Source organism: Centroberyx affinis, unplaced genomic scaffold (genome assembly GCF_046629955.1).
Source record: "Centroberyx affinis isolate AG114_WGS23_722 - 3 ecotype Tasmania unplaced genomic scaffold, CSIRO-AGI_Caff_v1 ptg001787l_1, whole genome shotgun sequence".
Classification (NCBI taxonomy): Eukaryota; Metazoa; Chordata; class Actinopteri; order Beryciformes; family Berycidae; genus Centroberyx; species Centroberyx affinis.
Window position 1 is genome coordinate 308,002 of NW_027280178.1, and position 20,018 is coordinate 328,019.

Sequence of the window (20,018 nt, forward strand, 5' to 3'; positions counted from 1 at the left end):
AGGTATCTCACTAGTCACTTGGAGAAATATCCAGCTGAAAGGAAACACCTTACTTCACCCATTATCTTTTCATTTAATAGTATGTCACTAACAATACCAGATGACCAGATGACCAGACTCAAGTCACCATGAGTCTATTAGTGCATGTAACTCGAGAGCCGACTCATTCTGTTGAATTGGTGTCATAATGACTTCATAGAAACAGGTTCTACTCTTGCATGACAAGTCTTGTGGGACATGATTCTGCTGTTGACAAATAAAGTGAAAGTGGAGTTTCACATAGGGGCTGGTGTGCTGCCACAAGCCCAACCTGAGCCCTTGTGCTAGACTGGGATCTGGCAGGAGGCCTGGTGTCTGTGATGAGCCAGATGTGACCCTGGGAGCCGTGGGGATTCTCTACAGCAGCTAAAAAAAAACCTTTCCCCTGTTCTTTACAGCACGGTCTTGTATTTGTTATTCAATATCTAACAAACAAATGAACAAAAAAACAACTGATCTGAAACCAGCACTGGAGGGGCTTGTATCTACAACCATTACTGGTAATGTATATCATGAAGATCTCACTGTAGTGTGGCGCAGTGTTAAGTGTTTGGATGTGCATAGGTAACATGAGCAGAAACTGGGGAAAACAGCCTGTCATGACTAAAAGGTCATTGAGGTAACTAGCTGTGTACCCAAGAGGGCATGATATAATAAAAACAGAAACATGGCGTAAGCAGGGTCAGAACATAATGGGGTCACGGGGCAAAAATGCCCTTGAATGTTCCTAAAATGCCTGTGAAATTAAAAATGAGAGGGCAAAAAATACTCCCGATAATTAAAAGTACCCTTTTTTTGCATTTCACCCTGTTCAAATTATTTCATTGAGTTGTAAAATATTCATGTGTGAATGTGATTACTGTCCCCTGTGGGCCACCGTTGGTGGGTTGTGGGAGCTGATGACTGAGGGATTCTTTCCGGTGCGTTCTGGGTCAGAAAAATGGAGCAGTTTTGATCAGAATCAAATCACAACCAACTACGCAGCCTGAAGCAGTAGAAACTGTTAACACCGTGTAGCCAGCAATAGAAGAAAATGTTGACCACACACAAACCACTGTGTCAACAACAAAATAAGACAACCAAACAACCAAAACTCAACAATCGAAGGGTGGAAGATGGACTGGTTGGGGACGGAGAGTGGAGAAAACAGCACCACCCTCTTCTGTAAATCCTGCCATGAGTTTCCAGCAATGGGAAAATAAAATAAAACAAATGTTAGTTGTACAAATTGAGTGTGTATTTGCCAATATGCAATGCATATGTTCTATTTCAAAAAAGTGCCCCCAAAAAGGATCAAAATACTCCTCTGAAAACAAGTGAATTACATTTGTTTCACTTGGCAGCAAGTTAATCTCCAGTTCCAACATTCTTGAGCTCTGTTTATTGCAGGCGTTTTTTTCTGTTCAGTGCTTTGTCATGGAAATGTTAATATTCTGAATAACATACACTATTCATTTGTAGCACTTCAATTACAATTGCTATGTTGTTTTTTGTTTCTTTTTGAAGAGAGTGGTCAGTTTAACGATTCCAAGCATTTCATTTGTTGAGGAGATAGTACAGTGAGGAGAGACAGGAAAACTGATAGTGTGACAGCTGAGTATGTATGAATTGAACCCACAGGATACCCTGTCTCTTATTCTAAACCTTAAGCAAAATAAAACAAGTGTGCTGGCTTTCTAGGTGCTCAGGTGGATGGGTGGGTTGGGGGGTCTGCATGATTGTGAGTGAGTGAAACTATGTTGACTCTAAAAACTCTACCTGTTAACACCACAGTGCTGTGGTAGCACAGTGTTGTAACTGAGAGAATCACTGAACAAAATATTAAATTGATGTGTTAAATCACAGAGCTACTTCCTGGTATGTGGATGTGTACCGTACTGCCTGGTGTACGAGCGCACACTGTATTTCCCTTGTGCAGGGCTCTTGGGGCTCTGCACAGTCTAAACAGTGCATATCGTAATTCCCCTGCACAAGCATGGTGCATTGCAGAAAGTGTTACACATGAATGACTGAGCCAACAAACACACAAATACAAACAGTGGCATCTCCTCCCGAGTACCTAATAAGCTGGGGTCACAGTCATTACGACATGTAATGTTCTACTATGCAACCAAATACAGCAAATTTGATTATACCTCTGACCATCAGCCCTAATAGTAATATTAGGGCTTACGGGCTTACACTCATCAGATTTCATCAAAGAATCAAGTGAAAGGCATTTGCTGTTTTATTTTGATTTGAGTGTCATGACATTGTTTGTTTTTTTCATTATAATGGGCAAAGCCAGATGGAGTCATCAGCTACTCCTTTCTAATGGGTGACAGTGGAGTCAGCTGCTTCAGTCAGACCCATGAGTCCCTTAATGGACATTGACAACAGAATAAGCTACTGCAGCCATGTACTTAAGGATGGCTCCAATAGGGGATGATGACAGAGAAACAAACTGGCCTAGTCCAGTCTGGACTCTTTGGTCTGTGCAGTGTTGGACCTCAGCCTTGATGAGATAAGGGACTTCTTTATCTCTTAGATGGAGGGACGGGATGTGTGTGGGGAGTTGACAAAGAGGCGGGGGTTTGGGGAGCACAAGACAGATGAAGGAATGACAGGAATACAGGCTGGTAGAGGACTTGTTGTGGAAACTGATTGAATGAATGACTGACTGACTTCATCCCAAGGCTGATGTAATGATGGATCACCGCTTGTTGCCCATTACGACACAGGAGACTGTGTTTGTCCCTCCGTTACAGTGCTAATCCTGCATCCCACACCTAACACGTTGCGACAGCTTGGAGCTTTTTCCACTGTGTGCCTTTTCTTTCCTCTCATCTCGTCTGAATGTGTCTGATTTGCTGTTGTTTTATTCAGCACTTCTATTTCATTCGGTTACACCGAAATAACTATGTTCCCTGAGCATACTACACAATGTATATTTTTAAACAAACTGAGGTTAGACAGAACGACATCTAGAGAGAGAGAGAGAGAGAGAGAGAGAGCAGGGAAGGAAGAAGAGGTGTGGTGGTAGCAAAGAGGGAGAGACAAAATAAGAGAGACAGTGAGAGTGAGGGAGAGAGAGAGGGGGGGTAGTGAGAAAGAAACAGAGACAGATTGATAAGCACAAAGACAAAGAGGAAGGAGAGTGAGCGTGAGAGAGAGAAACAGAGACTGCGGTGCTGTAAGCTCCATGCATTATGACCGAGCCCTACTGCACTGCACTGCCTGCCTGCTGCAGATTTTCATTAACCTTGCCGCACCATCTATTTGTGTTTCTAACATGGTCTGTACCGGCTCATCCTCCCACTGCATGTACAGCTGTGCAAACTAGATAGTGAAATAATATATTGCCTCATGTGAAATTTGTAATCAACTTCCCACATGGCAAGACAGTAGCGGCACAATCTATATGTCGCAGAGCCATGCAGCTTGCAGTTTCAGCACATAGTCTATAATGTTGTGTGTTTGTTTCTGTGTGTGTGTGTCCTGAATTCTGATACCATATTCGGCAAAGCACGAACAATGTATTTTAAACAAATATGTGTTCCTATCCAAATTTTTTCAGTGTTATTCAGATGTTTTAGTATGCCTTTGTTTGTGGAGAAAATATATTCAGCTGAAAATTTGACTGGCTTTTCTCAATTGAACTCAGATGAGAAGGGATGGGAGTTTATGTTTCTCAGTCAGTCTGCTTGTGTTGTTACTGCCTGTCACACACAGAGCCACCATAGAGAGAGACAGAAAGAGTGAGGTGTTTGTTTGTTGTTATTTGCTATGGGAATAGTCTATCTTGATTACTAATTTAGCATTAGTGAGGTCAGTTTTTCACTTTTGCTTTCCCAGAGGTGTCTGCTCCTCTGCTCTACTGATGGACTTCATAAGGGGCAGTTGGTTTGACTGGGAGTGGATGAAGACTGGCTGTCCTCTGAGTCTGTTCAGTACAGCAGGGATGTTTTGTTTCCCCATCGCTCCAGACTACCACCATGTGCAGGAGCTTATCCACACAAACTACAGCTTAGAGAAATGTCAGTATTCATCCCAGCAAAGCTTTTTTTTATTTTTATTTTTTTTTTTTTATTTATAGCAGAATATGAAGATTAAACTAAAGGTGGAGGTAAAATGTTTTTAAAAAATAGGTTGATCCAAAAACATAAACTATAAACACTAAAAATGGTATGCTATTTCCTTTGCACTTTTCATCTCTAAAAATATTTTTTTCCCAGTCCATTATTAATTGACTGTTCAGTGTCTCCCAGTTAGGAGGTTGGCTGAGTTCATAGTTCAGAGTGAGAATGAAGAAATACAAATAGTAGCATCTCTGCACACATGTAATGTGGGTGTGTGTCTGTGTGTGTCTGTGTGTGTCTGTGTGTGTGTGTGTGTGTGTGTGCGTGTGCATGCTTGTGTGTATGTGTACACTCATGATGTAAGATCAGACTGTGAGCCAAAGCACTTTGCCTCCAATGAAACAAACAGCATTGGTAACGGCAGTGATCACAACAAAGTAGAGAAAAACCAAAGGATGGGAAGGCAGCAAGAGGCAAGGAAGTTAAGGATGAGGAAGGAGGAGGAAGGAGGAGGAAGGAGGAGGAGGAAGGAGGACGAAGGAGGTGGCGGCACGGAGCGGCTAGCTCATTTCAAAATGATTGTGCTATGAGAATTCCAGACCTTAATTGTGAGAGGAGACTGTAACCAATAGCAGGAAAATGTGTGTGTGTGTGTGTGTGTGTGTGTGTGTGTGTGTGTGCTTGTGAAGACTTCACTACAGAATTACAGTTGATCAAAATGTGCCAGACTGAAGACGGTGTTTATCAATGTGTCCTGAGATGGGATTGCACTCCAGTTCCTGACCTGTCCTAAACCAAACATCCATCACTTTTTCCTACCACAGGAAAGGGCTACTCATCATTTGAGTGATATAACAACCCATCTCTGCTATAATACATGATAACTTCAGCAATCTAGTTGTCCCTGATCAGTTGATCTAATAGGCCTGTTGTTAAGTTTCAAATCAAACATAATGGCAATGGTTGCCATTGCTGAAATGGCATGTTTACTTGGTTGACAGTGTTTGCAATCAAATCCAAACAGTGGCATATTTTCTTTAGTTTAACATTGCTACCAGCTAGAGCACTATAAAATTAACATCTGACCTTTGTGCAGGACACGCCACATACATATTCTTTTAAATGTCATTTTCAATTGGTCCATCTTCTCTATGACTACTCAATCCTCAAACAAAAAAAAAAACAACTTACTCCCAGTACTAGTGTGCACAGTTGCACGATTATTTGATAATTAATGTAATGAAAATGCTAGCCGGAAAGAGAGGAGAAGTGATAGAGTCTGGTTAAATGGTGTGAGTCAAGGAGTGCTATGACTCAGTGGAGGGTAATAATGAATTACTCCGGGCTATGTCCAGCAGGGCGTAACTTTGTGGATGTTAACACAAAACGAGTCCTAGGGAACAGACACACCACCAAAAAAAGCTATCATAAAAGAGTGTTATTCTGAAATTCATTTAGGCTGTATTCCACTATCAATTCTTGTTTCTATCTGTTTCCTTTTTGTCGCAATCTCTTGATAAAATGGATCGATATATTACTGCCTTGAATTAATATCCTTAATATATAGGTAGAACTAAGGCTTTTAATTCTGAGAGAATTTGAAAGGACTAAGGATTACTTTTTATTTCTGATTTTAAATTAATTTCACCCATCACTGAGCTGAAAGTGACATTATCACTTGTTACCCGTAGATAAGCCCTCTGACCAGACTGGTGATTGGCAGCATCTGTTAGCTGCGTACACATAGAATTCTATCAGTGCATGAACCTTTCAAGGTTATAACCATGCTGCTCAGAAAAAATGCACTCAGACAGTGCTACAACCACCACTCAGCACAAAAACATAAACAGATATGCACCATAACTCTCTCTCTCTCTCTCTTCCTGTCTTTCTTGTTCTCTCACTCTCTCTCTTTCTGTCCCTTTCTATTTTTCTCACTTTATGTCCACTGAAGTACACACACATACACACATATACACACCTCCTCCCACTGATGTATGTATCTGATGAGTCGGGAGAGTCTCAAGAGACGCAGAAGACTGAGGATCTTGGTGAAGCGGACGATGCGCAGGGCGCGCGCTGTCTTGTACACCTCCGAGTCAAATCCTTTCTCCACTATTAGAAAGATATAATCCACTGGGATGGACGAGAGGAAGTCCACAACGAACCAGCTCTTCAGGTAATTCATCTTGATGACCTTGGGGTCGAGGATTATCTCGGAGCTCTCCTCGTTGACGATGCCCGTCCTGAAGTTCATGACCAGGTCCACCAGGAAGATGGTGTCCGAGGCCACGTTGAAGACCAGCCAGGTGGTGGTAGTCTGCTCCGAGAAGAAGGTTATTCCCACAGGAATGATGATTAGATTCCCCATCATCATGATGAGCATTATCAAGTCCCAGTAGAACCTGCAGAGCAACACACACAAATAAATATACAAAAAGTAAGCAAACATGTCAGCAATGTTGGAGAGAATTAATCGGAAGGGATAACACCTCGCTCAATAACACACAAATAAAAATAAACGAACGTGTCAGGAATAATGAGAATAAAGGTTAATAGGGTAAACCCTGTTATGATAGCAATGCTTAATTTATCAAAATAATCACCATAATAATGCAGTCATAGATCTTGCCACATTTCCTAGTTGCGTTGTCTTATTGAAGACAAGTTATAATGCATTGATCTGCTTATCATTATAAAGCTGTGCAATTAGAGGTTTTTCCTCAAAATCCTCCGTAATCTAAAATAAATAAATAAATAAATAAATCACAAATGATCACTCTATGGAGAGCCTTTATTTACACATCTCAGCAGATTGTGTAGAAGCACAGGTGTATGTGTGTATATGTCAGTGTTTGCACGTGTGCACATGCACATAGCCTGTGTCTGTATGTTGGAATATACTTGAGTGTTCACAATTAAACTCTCAGGTAGACAGCCACAGGCCAAATAATAAAAGCATATGGAAATCTCAGGATATCAATACTAAGCAAAAACAGAATCCCCTTTACACTGTTCAAGAAGAAATATTATTGTTTTATGTGATATTAAGTGAAACTCCTTTACAATGTGGCATCAGTCAATACTGAGTTTAAATATATGCATCCATAAAGAAATGTATGTCCTTCCCAATTTTATTTCTCTTCTTTGTATCAGAAGGTAAAGCCAGCTGTGCATTCCCTTTTATGTAATTTCCAGAGAGGAGGGCGACCATGTGGAGGTTGTGTGTGAGGGAGAGGGAAAGACTGACTGCTGTACAAATCTGATGGCTTTGAAGCACCAGCACAGTACCATACCACTTCAAAAAAAGCTTCCACTTGATGATTAACAAGGTGGACTAAAAGGAAAGGCACAGCAGTCAGAAAATACATGGAATGTTCAAAAGTGTTTTTATTTGTCGATTTTTGTTTTGTCATGATCATGACATTTGGTCATGTATCTCTCTAGCTAATAGTAATTAGATCTTAATACTGTAAATCAGAGTTGTTAAAACATCAACAAAGTTACATTATAATGGAGTTCTCCACTTGTTTAACTATTCTTGGCCTGTTGCTCCTCTCAAAAATAAAAAATCCAAACTAATATCCTTGCCTTGGCTAAATGACCACACCTGAGCCTTAAAGAGAGTGGAGAAAAGCAGAACCAAAATGGAAGACCAGCAAACTACAAATCTTTTATAACATTATGAAAGAGCAAGTGTTAAATTACCAGGCAGCAGTTAGGGAAGCTAGAGCATCATTCTTCTCAGATCTCATCTCCAAGAATCATCATAATCCTAGGATGCTGTTTGTCATCATTTCTGTCTTTAGTCCCGCTCACGGCTTTACCTTAGAACCCTCCTTAGTTAAGTGTGAATCTCCTACCACAGCCTTGTGCATTTGTCCTGAAAATCTTGGTATTTTGTTCCCACCACCCTACCATTCCTTTGGTATTGGTATTTTGTGCCCACTTTGTTCCCACCACCCTACCATTCCTGGAGGAGGCTGTGTCACATATAAAACCCTCCATCTGTCTGTCTGACATTATTCCACAATATTTTTAAGGAGTTTTTTTTCAGTCCTTGTACTCTGTCCATCATCAATAGCTCACCAACCACTGGCACCTTTTCACCTGGTTTTAAACATGCAATAATCCAACCCAGTTTAGATCCCATGGTTCTTAATAACCTCAGGTCCATCTCAAAACTGTTTTGCCACAAGTTTTACAGCACAGAGACTATTCTGCTCAAAGTTACTAATGACTTATTACCAGCAATCCTAATTCTTTTAGATCTAAGCGCCTTTGATAAAATTGATGCAGACTTAATAGACTGTCTGAGGCACTGGGGTCGCTATTACAGATACAGCACTCAACTAGTTTACCTCCTACCTTTGCAATAGAAGTAGTCACCATAGGTAATTCATCAACCTCTGCACATATTACCTGCGGCGTTCTACAGGGCTCTACTTTATATCCCATCTAATTTCCTCAGTACATGCTCCCACTAGGTCACATTATCTGTAAACACGTCTCTTTTCACTGTTACATGGATGATTCTCAGTTAAACCTCAAATTTAGCAACCCAAACTGCCTTGACACCCTCCATGAATGCCTTGCAGATATCAAAGGCTGCATGTCTCAATGACAGTAAATCTGAAATTTTTCTGTTTGGTTCCCCAAGCTCCACTAACTCAATCCAGATCAGATTAGGCAGTCTATCTTCAATGTGAAGCCAGTGACCACACTTTTCTTTTTTACTGCAACTTTAGCTTTGACCAGCAGGTTAAGAGGGTAATGAAGTCCTGTTTTTTTCAGCTGAGAAATATATCCAAACCCAAACCATTCTTGTAATGTACCACCATGGAGAAGGTCCTCCACACCTTTATCTTCCCTCGTTTAGATAAATACCTTGACCTGCTTTGAACAACCAACAATAATCAGCATAAACATCTTTCAAGTCTGTGGCCTATGGATGTGTGGTGGGTCTCAGGTCCTCATGTGCTATCCTGCTTAGGGGACTCAGTGTGAGGCAGGCACAGCTCTGAAAGCTACATGTGCCTGTGTTGATACAGTATCCCTTCATGTCTTGTGATGGGCAGGACCAGAAGTCAACCGTGATTCAAAGAGATCAAGTAGTGTGGTGTTACCACTCACTCTGTGTGATGGGGCCCTGTATAAGCCCTTTTTTGCCACCAATGGGGCTTTGGTGCTCCTTGCTCCCTCCCTTGCCTAGAGGGAGGACTGCCTGGCTGTGTTAATGTCCCTGCCCTCTGTCTTGTGATGAACAGAGCCAGGAGTGATTCATGGGCACCCCACTCTTTTCACAAAGTGTCCTGGCCACTGATAAAGCCAGTGCAACCATGAATGAAAATAGATGCTTTCAGGAATCCTATCTCATGCTAAAAACTCTCCACTGACGCCATCGCTGCTGCCTAACTGCCTGCCTCTGCTCTGCCTTGGTGTCTGTCTACTACTGTGGGTGAAGATGGAAATGGACTGGCTGACTGTCTGGCAGGCTGCCTGTCTGGCTGGCAGACTAGCCATCCAGTAATGGATCTGTTTGAATAAATTAAGCTGGGGCCTTGGCTTTATAAATATCCACAGATCATGTGTCAGATAATTGTCTGCACTTCAGCTAAACGGCGGTCATCTTGTTGGTTAAGAATATCCACCATTGGTACTTTTGCCTCACCAGGCATCAAACTGTCTCACTGGGATCTATGGTTTGGACTTTTCATTTGCAAAGAATTCATTTAGGTTCTTGATTGACACATTAAAGCAGATAACATAATGCTCTTCATGTTATTTGATGCCATTCCTCTATTCTTAATAATCACAACATACTTATGCAACATTCACAGTGAGCCTGAGGACCATCATTTCTCAGCCCATATCATTTAGTGCTGCCTGCATCAGCTTAAAACGGTCTCAAGATATGAGCAGCAAATCCCATGCACAACATGATGTGATTTTATCTGAGAGTCCTGAAGAGAACAAGAGGGCCAACCTCGCCCATAACACTCAGATCAGATGGTTATTACACTTCACACAAGAGCCACTGTCAATCTTTTCAGGGTTTAGCTGTTACCTTTAGCAACTACCACACAAACACACCTTAAATCATGCCATTTTGAATACAGGTGCTTATAGTCGCTGCTATTATCAAGCTCTAGTCCGTTGACGCCTGCCCCAACATGACAGGAGAGTGCGCATATGTGGGGCATGGGTGTCTGTTATTTATGTTCTAAACAAAAGAGGCATTATAGTCTAATGCTAAAGATTTAAATAAGATGCAGCAGTAAAAAATAACTCCTGCAGACTTACACCTTTTCAGTTTCTTTAAAACAAGATACACTGGAAAGAAATATTCAAATCTGAGGAGAGGAAGAACAAAGATAAAGACGAAACCAACATTATAAACATATTCTTAACATTTCTTTTAATTATTATAGAAAACATAAGGTAATTAAGTTGGCTTAGTTAGTCTGTGAGAAGGAAGAGAGAAAATAGGAAGAAAAACACTAAAAAACAATAACTCAGAACATTATAGGACATTCTAGAATAACTTGCATAATAATATGCAAAAAAATTGCTACTTTGATTGAAGCAATAATAAATTGTATTTGTTTCAGAATTGCATTTGCATTACATTTCACAGAACATTAAAAAGCCTCACTCAGTAGCCTGCTCGCTAAGGTTGATATTAAAATTATGCTAAAATGACTCGAAGAGAAGAAAATTCTGTAATGTGACATTTTGGTCACACCAAAATGCATGGCACTCTTATATACTAACAATGAAGGATTCAAAATAATTAGAAAATAAGTCTAATTTATATAGATACCTCTCCAAATTTCAATATCAACTTCTGTAAAAATGTTCATCTATAAAAATGTCCCAAGGGTCAGAGAAAATGTTGGAAGATTTCCATTCTGATTTTGACAGAATCAAAAGCCTTGTTTTGAAAGACACTCAAATCAAACCCCACACAGTGCCCACATGCCCTGTACTGGAGCTCCACATGCCACCTTGAACATTTATTTTTCTCCCTCAGCTGGGTAGGTGGCATGCATACATCACTTCACTGAAATGAATTCAACATTGTGTCTCACATCTTTAAGTGGAACTGAGAGAAAACAAGCTGCATGAAAATGAAGCTGTTCATAAAATTAAAGAAGAAATTAAACGCCTGAAAGCATAATCGGTAAAGAACAGTGCAGAAGTTTAATGAAAGCTAAATTTGTGACTGACAAAAGTTCTTAATTTTAAGCAACAACTAATGTATATCTTACTTTCCTTTTAAATAACCTTTCACGAAGCATGTCAACCTGCAGCAGTGCAGTCAGCTCCAGCACCAGCTCCAACAGTGCATTCAGCTCCAGCTCCAACTCCAAGAGTGCACCCAGCCCAGTTCAATCAGTACATCCATCTCCAGCCCCAAGTCAAAGAGTGCATCCAGCTCCACCTCCAAAAGTACATCCAGCTCCAGTTCCAGCAGTGTATCCAGCTCCAGCCTCAAAAGTACATCTAGCTCCAGCTGTAACAGTGTATCCAGTTCCAACTCCAGCAGTGCACCCAGCTCCAACTGCAGCTCCAACTCCAGCAGCACACCCAGATCCACCAGTGCATCTAGCTCCAGCTCCAGCTCCAACTCCAGCTCCAACTCTAGCTCCAGCAGTGCACCCAGCAGCAGCAGTGCAGCCAGCTGTAACTCCAGCCCCAAGTCCAGCAGGGCATCCGGCTCCAAGTCCAGCTACAGCATCCGTCTCCAGCAGTATAACCAGCTCCAGGTCCACCAGTGAACCCAGCTCCAACTCCAACAGCGTACCGACCTGCACCTCCAGCTCCAGCAGTGCACCTCCAGGTCCAACTCTAGCAGTCCACCCACCTCCACCACCAGCTCCAGCAATGCACCTACCTCCAGCTCCAGCAGTCCACCCTTCTCCGACTCCATCAGTCCACCCAGCTCCAACTCCAGCAGTCCACCCAGCTCCAGCTCCAGCAGTCCACCCAGCTCCAGCAGTTAACCCAGCTCCAGCTCCAGCTCCATCTCCGGCTCCAGCAGTGCACCTAACTCCAGCTCCACTTTGTGCTCTAACAGTGTACCCACCTCCAGCTCCAGCCCCAAAAGTGTTGCTGCACAGCTGCTGCTCCAGCAATGCACTCACCTCCACCTAAGCCCTAAGCTCTGCACCCTGCTCAACCTCTAGTCATTTCCAATACTGATATAAGATCCAACCTCTCAATCAGCCCTGAAACAGTCAAACAGTCACAGCATTGACAAGTTCTGTCAGCTTCTCTGCCAGAACATTGATAAACCAGATAACAACAGATGTAATTTGTATGGGTACCAATAAACTGAGAATAAGCATGTCTCTGCTGTGCTGAGGGAGGTGGTGGAAAAAGCAAAAGTAATCCTACACCCATGTGTCCAAGAAAAGACCTTTCAAACAAGTGGATAATGATTCTTTGAGAAGATCACCACACTCACGACTATTGAATGCGCTAAGGTGCCAGAAGACCGAAGGACAGTATTAAGGAAGAAGGTTCTGCACACTTAGATCCATGCAAGTTTCTTTAATAAATCAAGTGCCAAGCTTTCAGTCACAACACCTTCATCAGGGCGAAGCAGCCTTCACAATGAACTAGGTCCATATATGATCATCAATGCAATCAGCTGTATAGATAACACCTGTGCTGTATTGCTCTTGCTCAGATGGGAAGTGTAGTTCAGCAGATACTTAGTGTGTAGTCCTCTCTACATGCACACAAGAAAATACATACATTAACTAGATGGAACACAAGAGGATGTATAATCCGCATCACAAGTGCGAACACTCAACAAGCACAGTGTGCAAAAAAAAAAACAGCCAGAAAATAGAAAAGAAAAATTACTTAACATATATATTTAAGGGGTAAAGGAACTGCACAGACGAAGGAGGCCGTCATAAAGTGCAGTTCCTAAAGTCCTAGGTTATCAGATAAACCGATGAAATCTCACAAAAACTCCACATTATAACATGACACTCATGTCAAAAGCAACATTTAAACCCATAGGATATAAGGAGCCTAGTGTGCGTATCCAAAAAGTTCCCTCTGACACAACCTTTTGTCAATGTCTCCACCTCTTGGCAATTTTTTTGCTCACTGTACTTCCCATCTGAGCAAGAGCAATACAGCACAGGTGTTACCTATACAGCTGATTGCACTGATGATCATATAGTTCATTGATCACGTAGTTCATTGTGAAGACTGCTTTGCCCTGATGAAGGTCTTGTGACCGAAAGCTTGGCACTTGATTTATTAAAGAAACTAGCATGGATCTAAGTGTGCAGAACCTTCGTCCTTAAACAAGTGGATAATAAAAATTAACAACCACATAGTCATAGAATTTGCCTGTTTGTCAAATGTCCGCATTGCACAGCCACCTTATCTAACAGGCACCAATCTATTATGTCCATGGCACCTGCATTAAGGAGGACCCAAAAAAAACCAAAATCATGTAACACTGACAATCACACGCACCACTCCCATGGTAGAGATCCCCCTGCTCTCTAGTGTAGTCAGCTCCAGCAGAGACAGAGGAATTACCAGCCTTGCAATCCATCTCCAACTCCGGCCAGCCCATTTCATCCCTATACAGTCCCTCCCTACCACAGCTGCTCCAACATAATCAATGCCAGACCGCCCCTGCCAAGCAACAGAGGGAACCCCACACAATCCCACTCAGCACAGCCTGACCCTATCCAATGCACTGTGGCACTGCCAGGTGCACTGTACCACAAGCGGTCAAATAATGTGTTGATACCTAGGAAAAACATTTGGACTTCAGATATATGACAGGTAAGTCAAAATCATCTGCTACTGCTGACCTCAGAGAAGTCCAGCATATGCTTTGTCTAATGTGCCCCAACTTCATTGGTTCATAGCCACCACCAGCAAGCCTACACACACACATACACAAACACCCACACACATATGCATACATACGAATCAATCCATTCTGATGGACCAGCAGCCATCACCACCTATGATAATAGAATAATTCTCTGAGTTACTTTTGGTTCTCATTGTGATTCTTATTTAAATGTATGACAAACCACAAAGGTCATTCAATTCTGCTTCAGTCAGTTCAGTCAGAGAGATATTTCCAAAATTGGTTCATTTCATCTCTGCAATTATTATGCAATTATTGTCTTTTGTTTGTAGCTGCAAGTCCTCTAACTAGAACTTAATGTAATGACCACATCACTTCAATTGGAGCCACATTACACAGTAAAGTTTAGGATTGATTTTAAAATTATATTGATTATTTTAAAGGCAATGCATGGCCCCAGTTGAGACTGAAGGCTCTCTAACTCCATGTGAGTATAGGATGAAAACCAAAGGTGATCATGCTTTTGCAACTAGAGCCCCCAATGTCGAAAAAAGACTTGTCATTATTTTAAATAGAAAACTTTGCTTTTTATATTTATTGTCATCTGTTTGCATCTGTAACCCTTTTATTCATCATATTGTATGGCTTGTATTATTTTTTTCATTAAAAAAAATGTATTGATATATTAACTCTCTGTTCTTTTATTGTTATTATTATTTATTATACATATATCATTATCCAAGTTTCCAATGTTGTGGTTGTTGCCACCTGTTGTACAAACTCAAATTAAAGATGTTTTCTTATTTTTATTTTCACTTTAATATTATATTTTTCTACTAAGAGTAAAACCATGCCTGTTATTCTGAATGAGTTGGATAGTTTACCAGAAAAGATCTCATCTTTAATTTACTATGAAAAACATAGTAAAAAACCAATACAAAAAAACAATACAAATATAAAGCACTAAATTTGTTTATATTTCTGTATAAGTGTATTTTCATGAGAGAATACAATATAATCTGGAATGGGCAATCTCTCAGTGTTAACTTTAACCACAGTGAAGTAGTAAACGAATATGAGCTATTATTTCAGAGATAAAGAGCATGGCATTTTAACTATGTTACCTTGTAATAGCCAAGACACACCCATGTCATTCTTTAAGATAGACTAATGAAAGAAAACCCCACTGAGAGACTTTTAGACTGAGACAAAAGCCTCTCCTTAGCAAAACCAGAGCTATATGAGGCCATGCATGAGGCCTCTCTAAAAATCTATGAATAATGAATATTACTAACCTGCCATTAATCTTTAAGCAGCCACTGTGTACAAAGAATATGTTGGATATTGAATTTCAAATGCTCATACAGAGCAATACAAAGCCCACGTGAATAGTGGTGTCATTCATGGACTGTAGTTACGTAAGGTTTTTCATTATAAGATCAGATAGCGTGGTTTTTTGGTCACGAAAGCATGTGCCACAGCATAAAGAAGAAATACTGGACAGTAATGAAATTTTATATTTATGTAACAGTGAAAGATTGCTACTGTAATTCCAGACTCCTGTAGCAGACAAAAACAGGATAAATTGAATTACAAAAAATGTCCCGCCCTTCAGTAGAGAAACGGATTTAACTTTAAAGCTAGAGCACAAGGGGACCTGCCAAGCAAAAAGCACCCTTGCAAATCTATCATTTATGTACCAACATTGTTAGCTAGCTTGAGGCACTGGATATAACCGCACAGCATCACACTCTAGCCAGGAGGCAATCACTCTGCCATAGCAATAGGGTTCCTTCTTTACATTGGCCAGAGGACAAGGACTTCCTCTGATTTACTGCCCTCTGGAAAATGTCATGAGGTATGAAACTGAGGTACCTTAACTAGGCTTAACTAGATTCCCATTGCTGGTAAAAACTGTCTCTCTTACTCTGGATATACAAAATATGTTCTAAGACATATCGTGTAACAAAATGACACAGTCCATCATTCCTCTGTGTGGGGCTTTTCTCCTGCTCTTTCTCAGGTCTCTGATCTTGTCTCAAGATTGACCTCTACTCACAAAGTAGTTCAGCAAAGTAGATTGCAAATACAGCCCATGCACTTAACAACACTGTTAATGAATAAATAAATGATAATAACTGTTCAACAGGGATACATATCACTGGATTGGTTAGGTTGTGCCCTTTGGTCATCTTTTAGAAGGGGTCATCTCCTTACATAATTGTTTTCAGGGACTGTTAAGCTCATTGACTGTTGTGTTGTACTACTTATCCTTGCCCACCTTCATTGTACATCTCTGTGTGTGTGTGTGTGTGTGTGTGTGTGTGTGTGTGTGTGTATGTGTGTGTGTTTGTGTGTGTGTGTGTGTGGGTGTTTGTGTTTGTGTCTGTGTGTGTCTGTATGTCTGTGTGTCTGTCTGTCTGTCTGTCTGAATGCAGCATATCCTAAGTAGCATTATTATCATGTGTAATTATATGGCAAGCACAAATCTTACAAGGGCATCTATGCAGTTTGGGGCTATCATGCTCACTGTTCTGCATTGCATTTTTAACTGAAATCATTATCTATCCATACAAGCAAGGCAAAGTTGGACAATCATTGAGGCTGGTGGGGGCAATTTAAATTTTAAACGCACCAGTAATCTAGGTTATAATTCAGACTGTTCCTCTGAATCAGCAGCGAAGCTGAAAGAAAACGCCGGGTGCTGCATACCCAGGCCGGATAGCGGTTCAGGACCATGGACAGCACCGTTTTATAGGGAGAGGGAACAACGTGCCCTGGCACGTTGCATGGAGATATAACGGAAAATGGGGTTGATTGTTACCGTCAAGCTGTGCCAGGGGACATCGGTGCAAAGACAGGGCCAAATGAGATGCTTAATTGGTGAAGTGGTGAACTGTAAACATGCAGCTTGTGGAGAACTAGTCCTGCCTGCACCTGCTCTAATTTGTTTACCATTTGTGCACAATTTGTTGCACGTACAAACGTGGTTTGGATAAGCCCCAACTGAGTACGCTACTAGGCTTATCATGAAAACACGATTATTTGCTAAGTCAGGTTCTTTCACCAGGCAGTTTTAATGGCTCTTCCGATTTAGCTCACAATATTCTAAGCTATGCTTTGGTACGTTTGGGACAATGCGCTACAAGCTTATCCAGGTGACAGAATGATAGGCCAACAAAGAGATAGCCTAATAATTATGTCATGATGACATTTAGTAATCATCATGTGAATGCCAAGGAAGCAAGCCTTCTGCAGCCCCTCTGAAACCAATACATTCCATCACATTTCCTCAGCAGGGCAGCCGCAAAAAGAGCATCGTGAATATTTAATTTTGACCAATAGATTATTAACAAATGAGTCTTTAAGCATGTTTGCTGCTCTGTAATCAAATCCGAGTAGCAATTTTCTCTCATTCATTCAAATATTGGCCAAATTGAAAACATGGCCGTTTCTTTGATGGTTTCTCACATTAATTTACCGCATTCTATGTGTTTGCACTGAGGCCCGTCGACTCACCGCCGCCTATAATGAAATGTTTACAACCGTGATGCTGCAATGGAATTGTCACGTTGTGCACAGGTACCGTCGCCCCTTAGAGAAACCGCATATGTCGCAATGAAGACCTGACACAGTGATTGCTGTTATGGTGTAACAACTAGAACGTGCGCGCGCGCGCGCGTGTGTGTGTGTGTGTGCGCCCGTGTGTGTATTGAAATCATGACATTCACCATCCTTTTTCCAAGGACATACCGCGGATACACCTTTGTAATGTGTCCCTCTCCAATACAATAAAATGCCGCAATACAAATCACACACTCACAAAGCACATTTTGATAGTGGCACCCTCAGCCAGCGGTAATTGCCTAAATACAGAGAGGGAGATTAGCGTATGCGCTTTGGGGCAGGCTGTGCGTGTGTTGGTGACAGAGCGTTATGTGTGAAAGTGTATGTGCTGGCTTGCGGACCTTAGGGTGACGGGAGGGGTGGAAAAAGGGGGATAGCAGGTGACTTTTCCAGCCCTTACCTAAAATCGCTATATGGATGGATGATCCAGTATCCAGCCGTTTGGACCCTTTCTTGCTCTTTCTCCACGGCTTTCTGACTGCCGAACATACGCAGGGAGAACTTATTGACTCCAGGCTGCATCATGGCTCCAAATTGCCTCTGCATAAAACCATATTGCCTGGACGCCCCGTCTAGATCGTCAAAACCGACCATGGCCTCTTCCCGTTCCCCCTTGAAGCCCACTGAGTTGCCATGGTCTTTCATGTTCTGGCTCCCCATGTTATTTTTCTGTATCGAGTCTTGCCTCTGAAACACATTATTCCCGTCCGCCTTCTCCTCTTTGTTGCTGGAGAACGAATTTGATTTATCTTCCATGTTACTGTATTTTTTCCCCCGTTTTTTATCAAAACGTACTGTCTCCTGCTCGGGAGGACAGGCTACGCGCAAAACTCAAGAGGACCCGCCGCGAGCTCTCCTGTTTCATTTGATGTCCTTCAAACTGCTCAGCTCCTTTGCCTTCACTGCGAATGGTGCAAACTGAGACAAGAGTGCATGTGAACCCAGTGGATCAGGTTTCTTGGGTTACCGCCATCTACCGACCGTCCCGGTTTACCGTCCAAACCCTCTGCCTCGTCTCACTTCGCACGGCACTGCGGTTTAACTGGCACATGCTCCTGCACCTTATTTCCATAATGTGGCTCATGATAGCCCCCTCCTCCTCTGTTCTCTCTCCTCCTCTGTCATCAGTTTCTCACATGACAGGAAGAAGCCAAATTATATGGGCAAATTGAATATCATTAACTGGTATATGGAGTTGATGAAGATGTTTTTTCTTTGTTTTTATTTTTTGTATTTATTAATTTTTTGGTTTTTTGAAAGCGGGGGGGGGGGTCAGTTGACACACTGTGCTTCCGTGGTGGCTGGCACCACGTTTGTTTCCAACTGAGGAGTGATAATGGAAGACAACGCGGTGAAACAGATTGTAATGGTGGTGTGATCATCTAGTTTGTGCCACTGGTCATGTGAGAAAACCATTTGGAACATCTTGTGGATATCACACCTTTTAAGGTGTTGCAAATATGATCCAAAGTTTAGAGTTGCAGTGTGCAGTGCATAAAGTATACTGAGTATACTGTAGTAGTGTAGTAGTAGGTTATATGACTACTTTTTTATATAAATGTACAAACAAGCTGTACTTCTATATGCATTGCATGTACAGATTGTCTGTAAATGTCGTGCTCTAAACAAACATCAGCTGTATGGTGTATTTCAAAACAGAAGGGTACATTAGGTAACATCTCCAGAAGGCATTGATTTCCAATCAGTACTGATTAAAATTCTTAATACATTGAATCCTCTTTCTGTGGAAGTGCCCTTTTAACAAACTGCAAGAACCCTAATCCATGTTGTGTGTATGACTACTTCTAATACATTTCCCATGTAATCTTACGCAAAATGTTTTTACTACCAATCCACCACCTTTGTTATATCGAAAAATGGGCTGTTTTTCATTTCATTCATTCACATTCATAATTAAAATATGGGGTTCACTGTTGTTGTGATAAACCAAATACCTGTCCACAGGGCAAATGAAGTTGATTATTGCTATCCAGACACAGAGACAGAGAGACAGAGAGAGAGAAAAAAAACAGTGAGAAGTAGAAAGAGAGAGAGAGAGGAGAGACAGAGAGAGAGGGGGAGGGGAGAGAGAGAGAGAGAGTGAGAGAGAGAGAGAGAGGGAGAGAGAGAGCAGGCAGAGCTGCTCGTCCATAGGGATGCCCCAGCTCAGGCTTGCCCCGTGGCCGTGATGGCATCACTGCACAACACAGCACAACATAACACACAAACCCTTCTGCCCATGGGAAATCAACTTATAGACACACAGACGCCTCTGCTAAGATCCCTATAGAATATTTTGAGTACTGGAACTGGAATCTTGCCTTCTGAACAAGGGAACTCCAATGCTGCACATTAGAAACATATGTGTCAAGCAAATATAAAAGTATGATTTTTCATAGAATAGGATATGTCAAGATGCTAAACTAATGGATACTGGC

At 41.6% G+C, this 20,018-nt stretch overlaps 1 protein-coding gene across 1 annotated transcript in view; it reads right to left on the minus strand.

The window, feature by feature from the left end:
* Window positions 1–18,336, minus strand: part of LOC139652363 (potassium/sodium hyperpolarization-activated cyclic nucleotide-gated channel 1) — a 66,956-nt gene extending 48,620 nt beyond the window's left edge. The window contains exons 1-2 of the mRNA XM_071529418.1: window positions 17,981–18,336; window positions 6,079–6,502 (exon numbers count right to left, since the gene is read on the minus strand). Coding sequence (XP_071385519.1) covers window positions 6,079–6,502; window positions 17,981–18,336 — 780 coding nt within the window. The remainder of the gene's footprint in view (window positions 1–6,078; window positions 6,503–17,980) is intronic.
* Window positions 18,337–20,018: the final 1,682 nt, after the last annotated feature.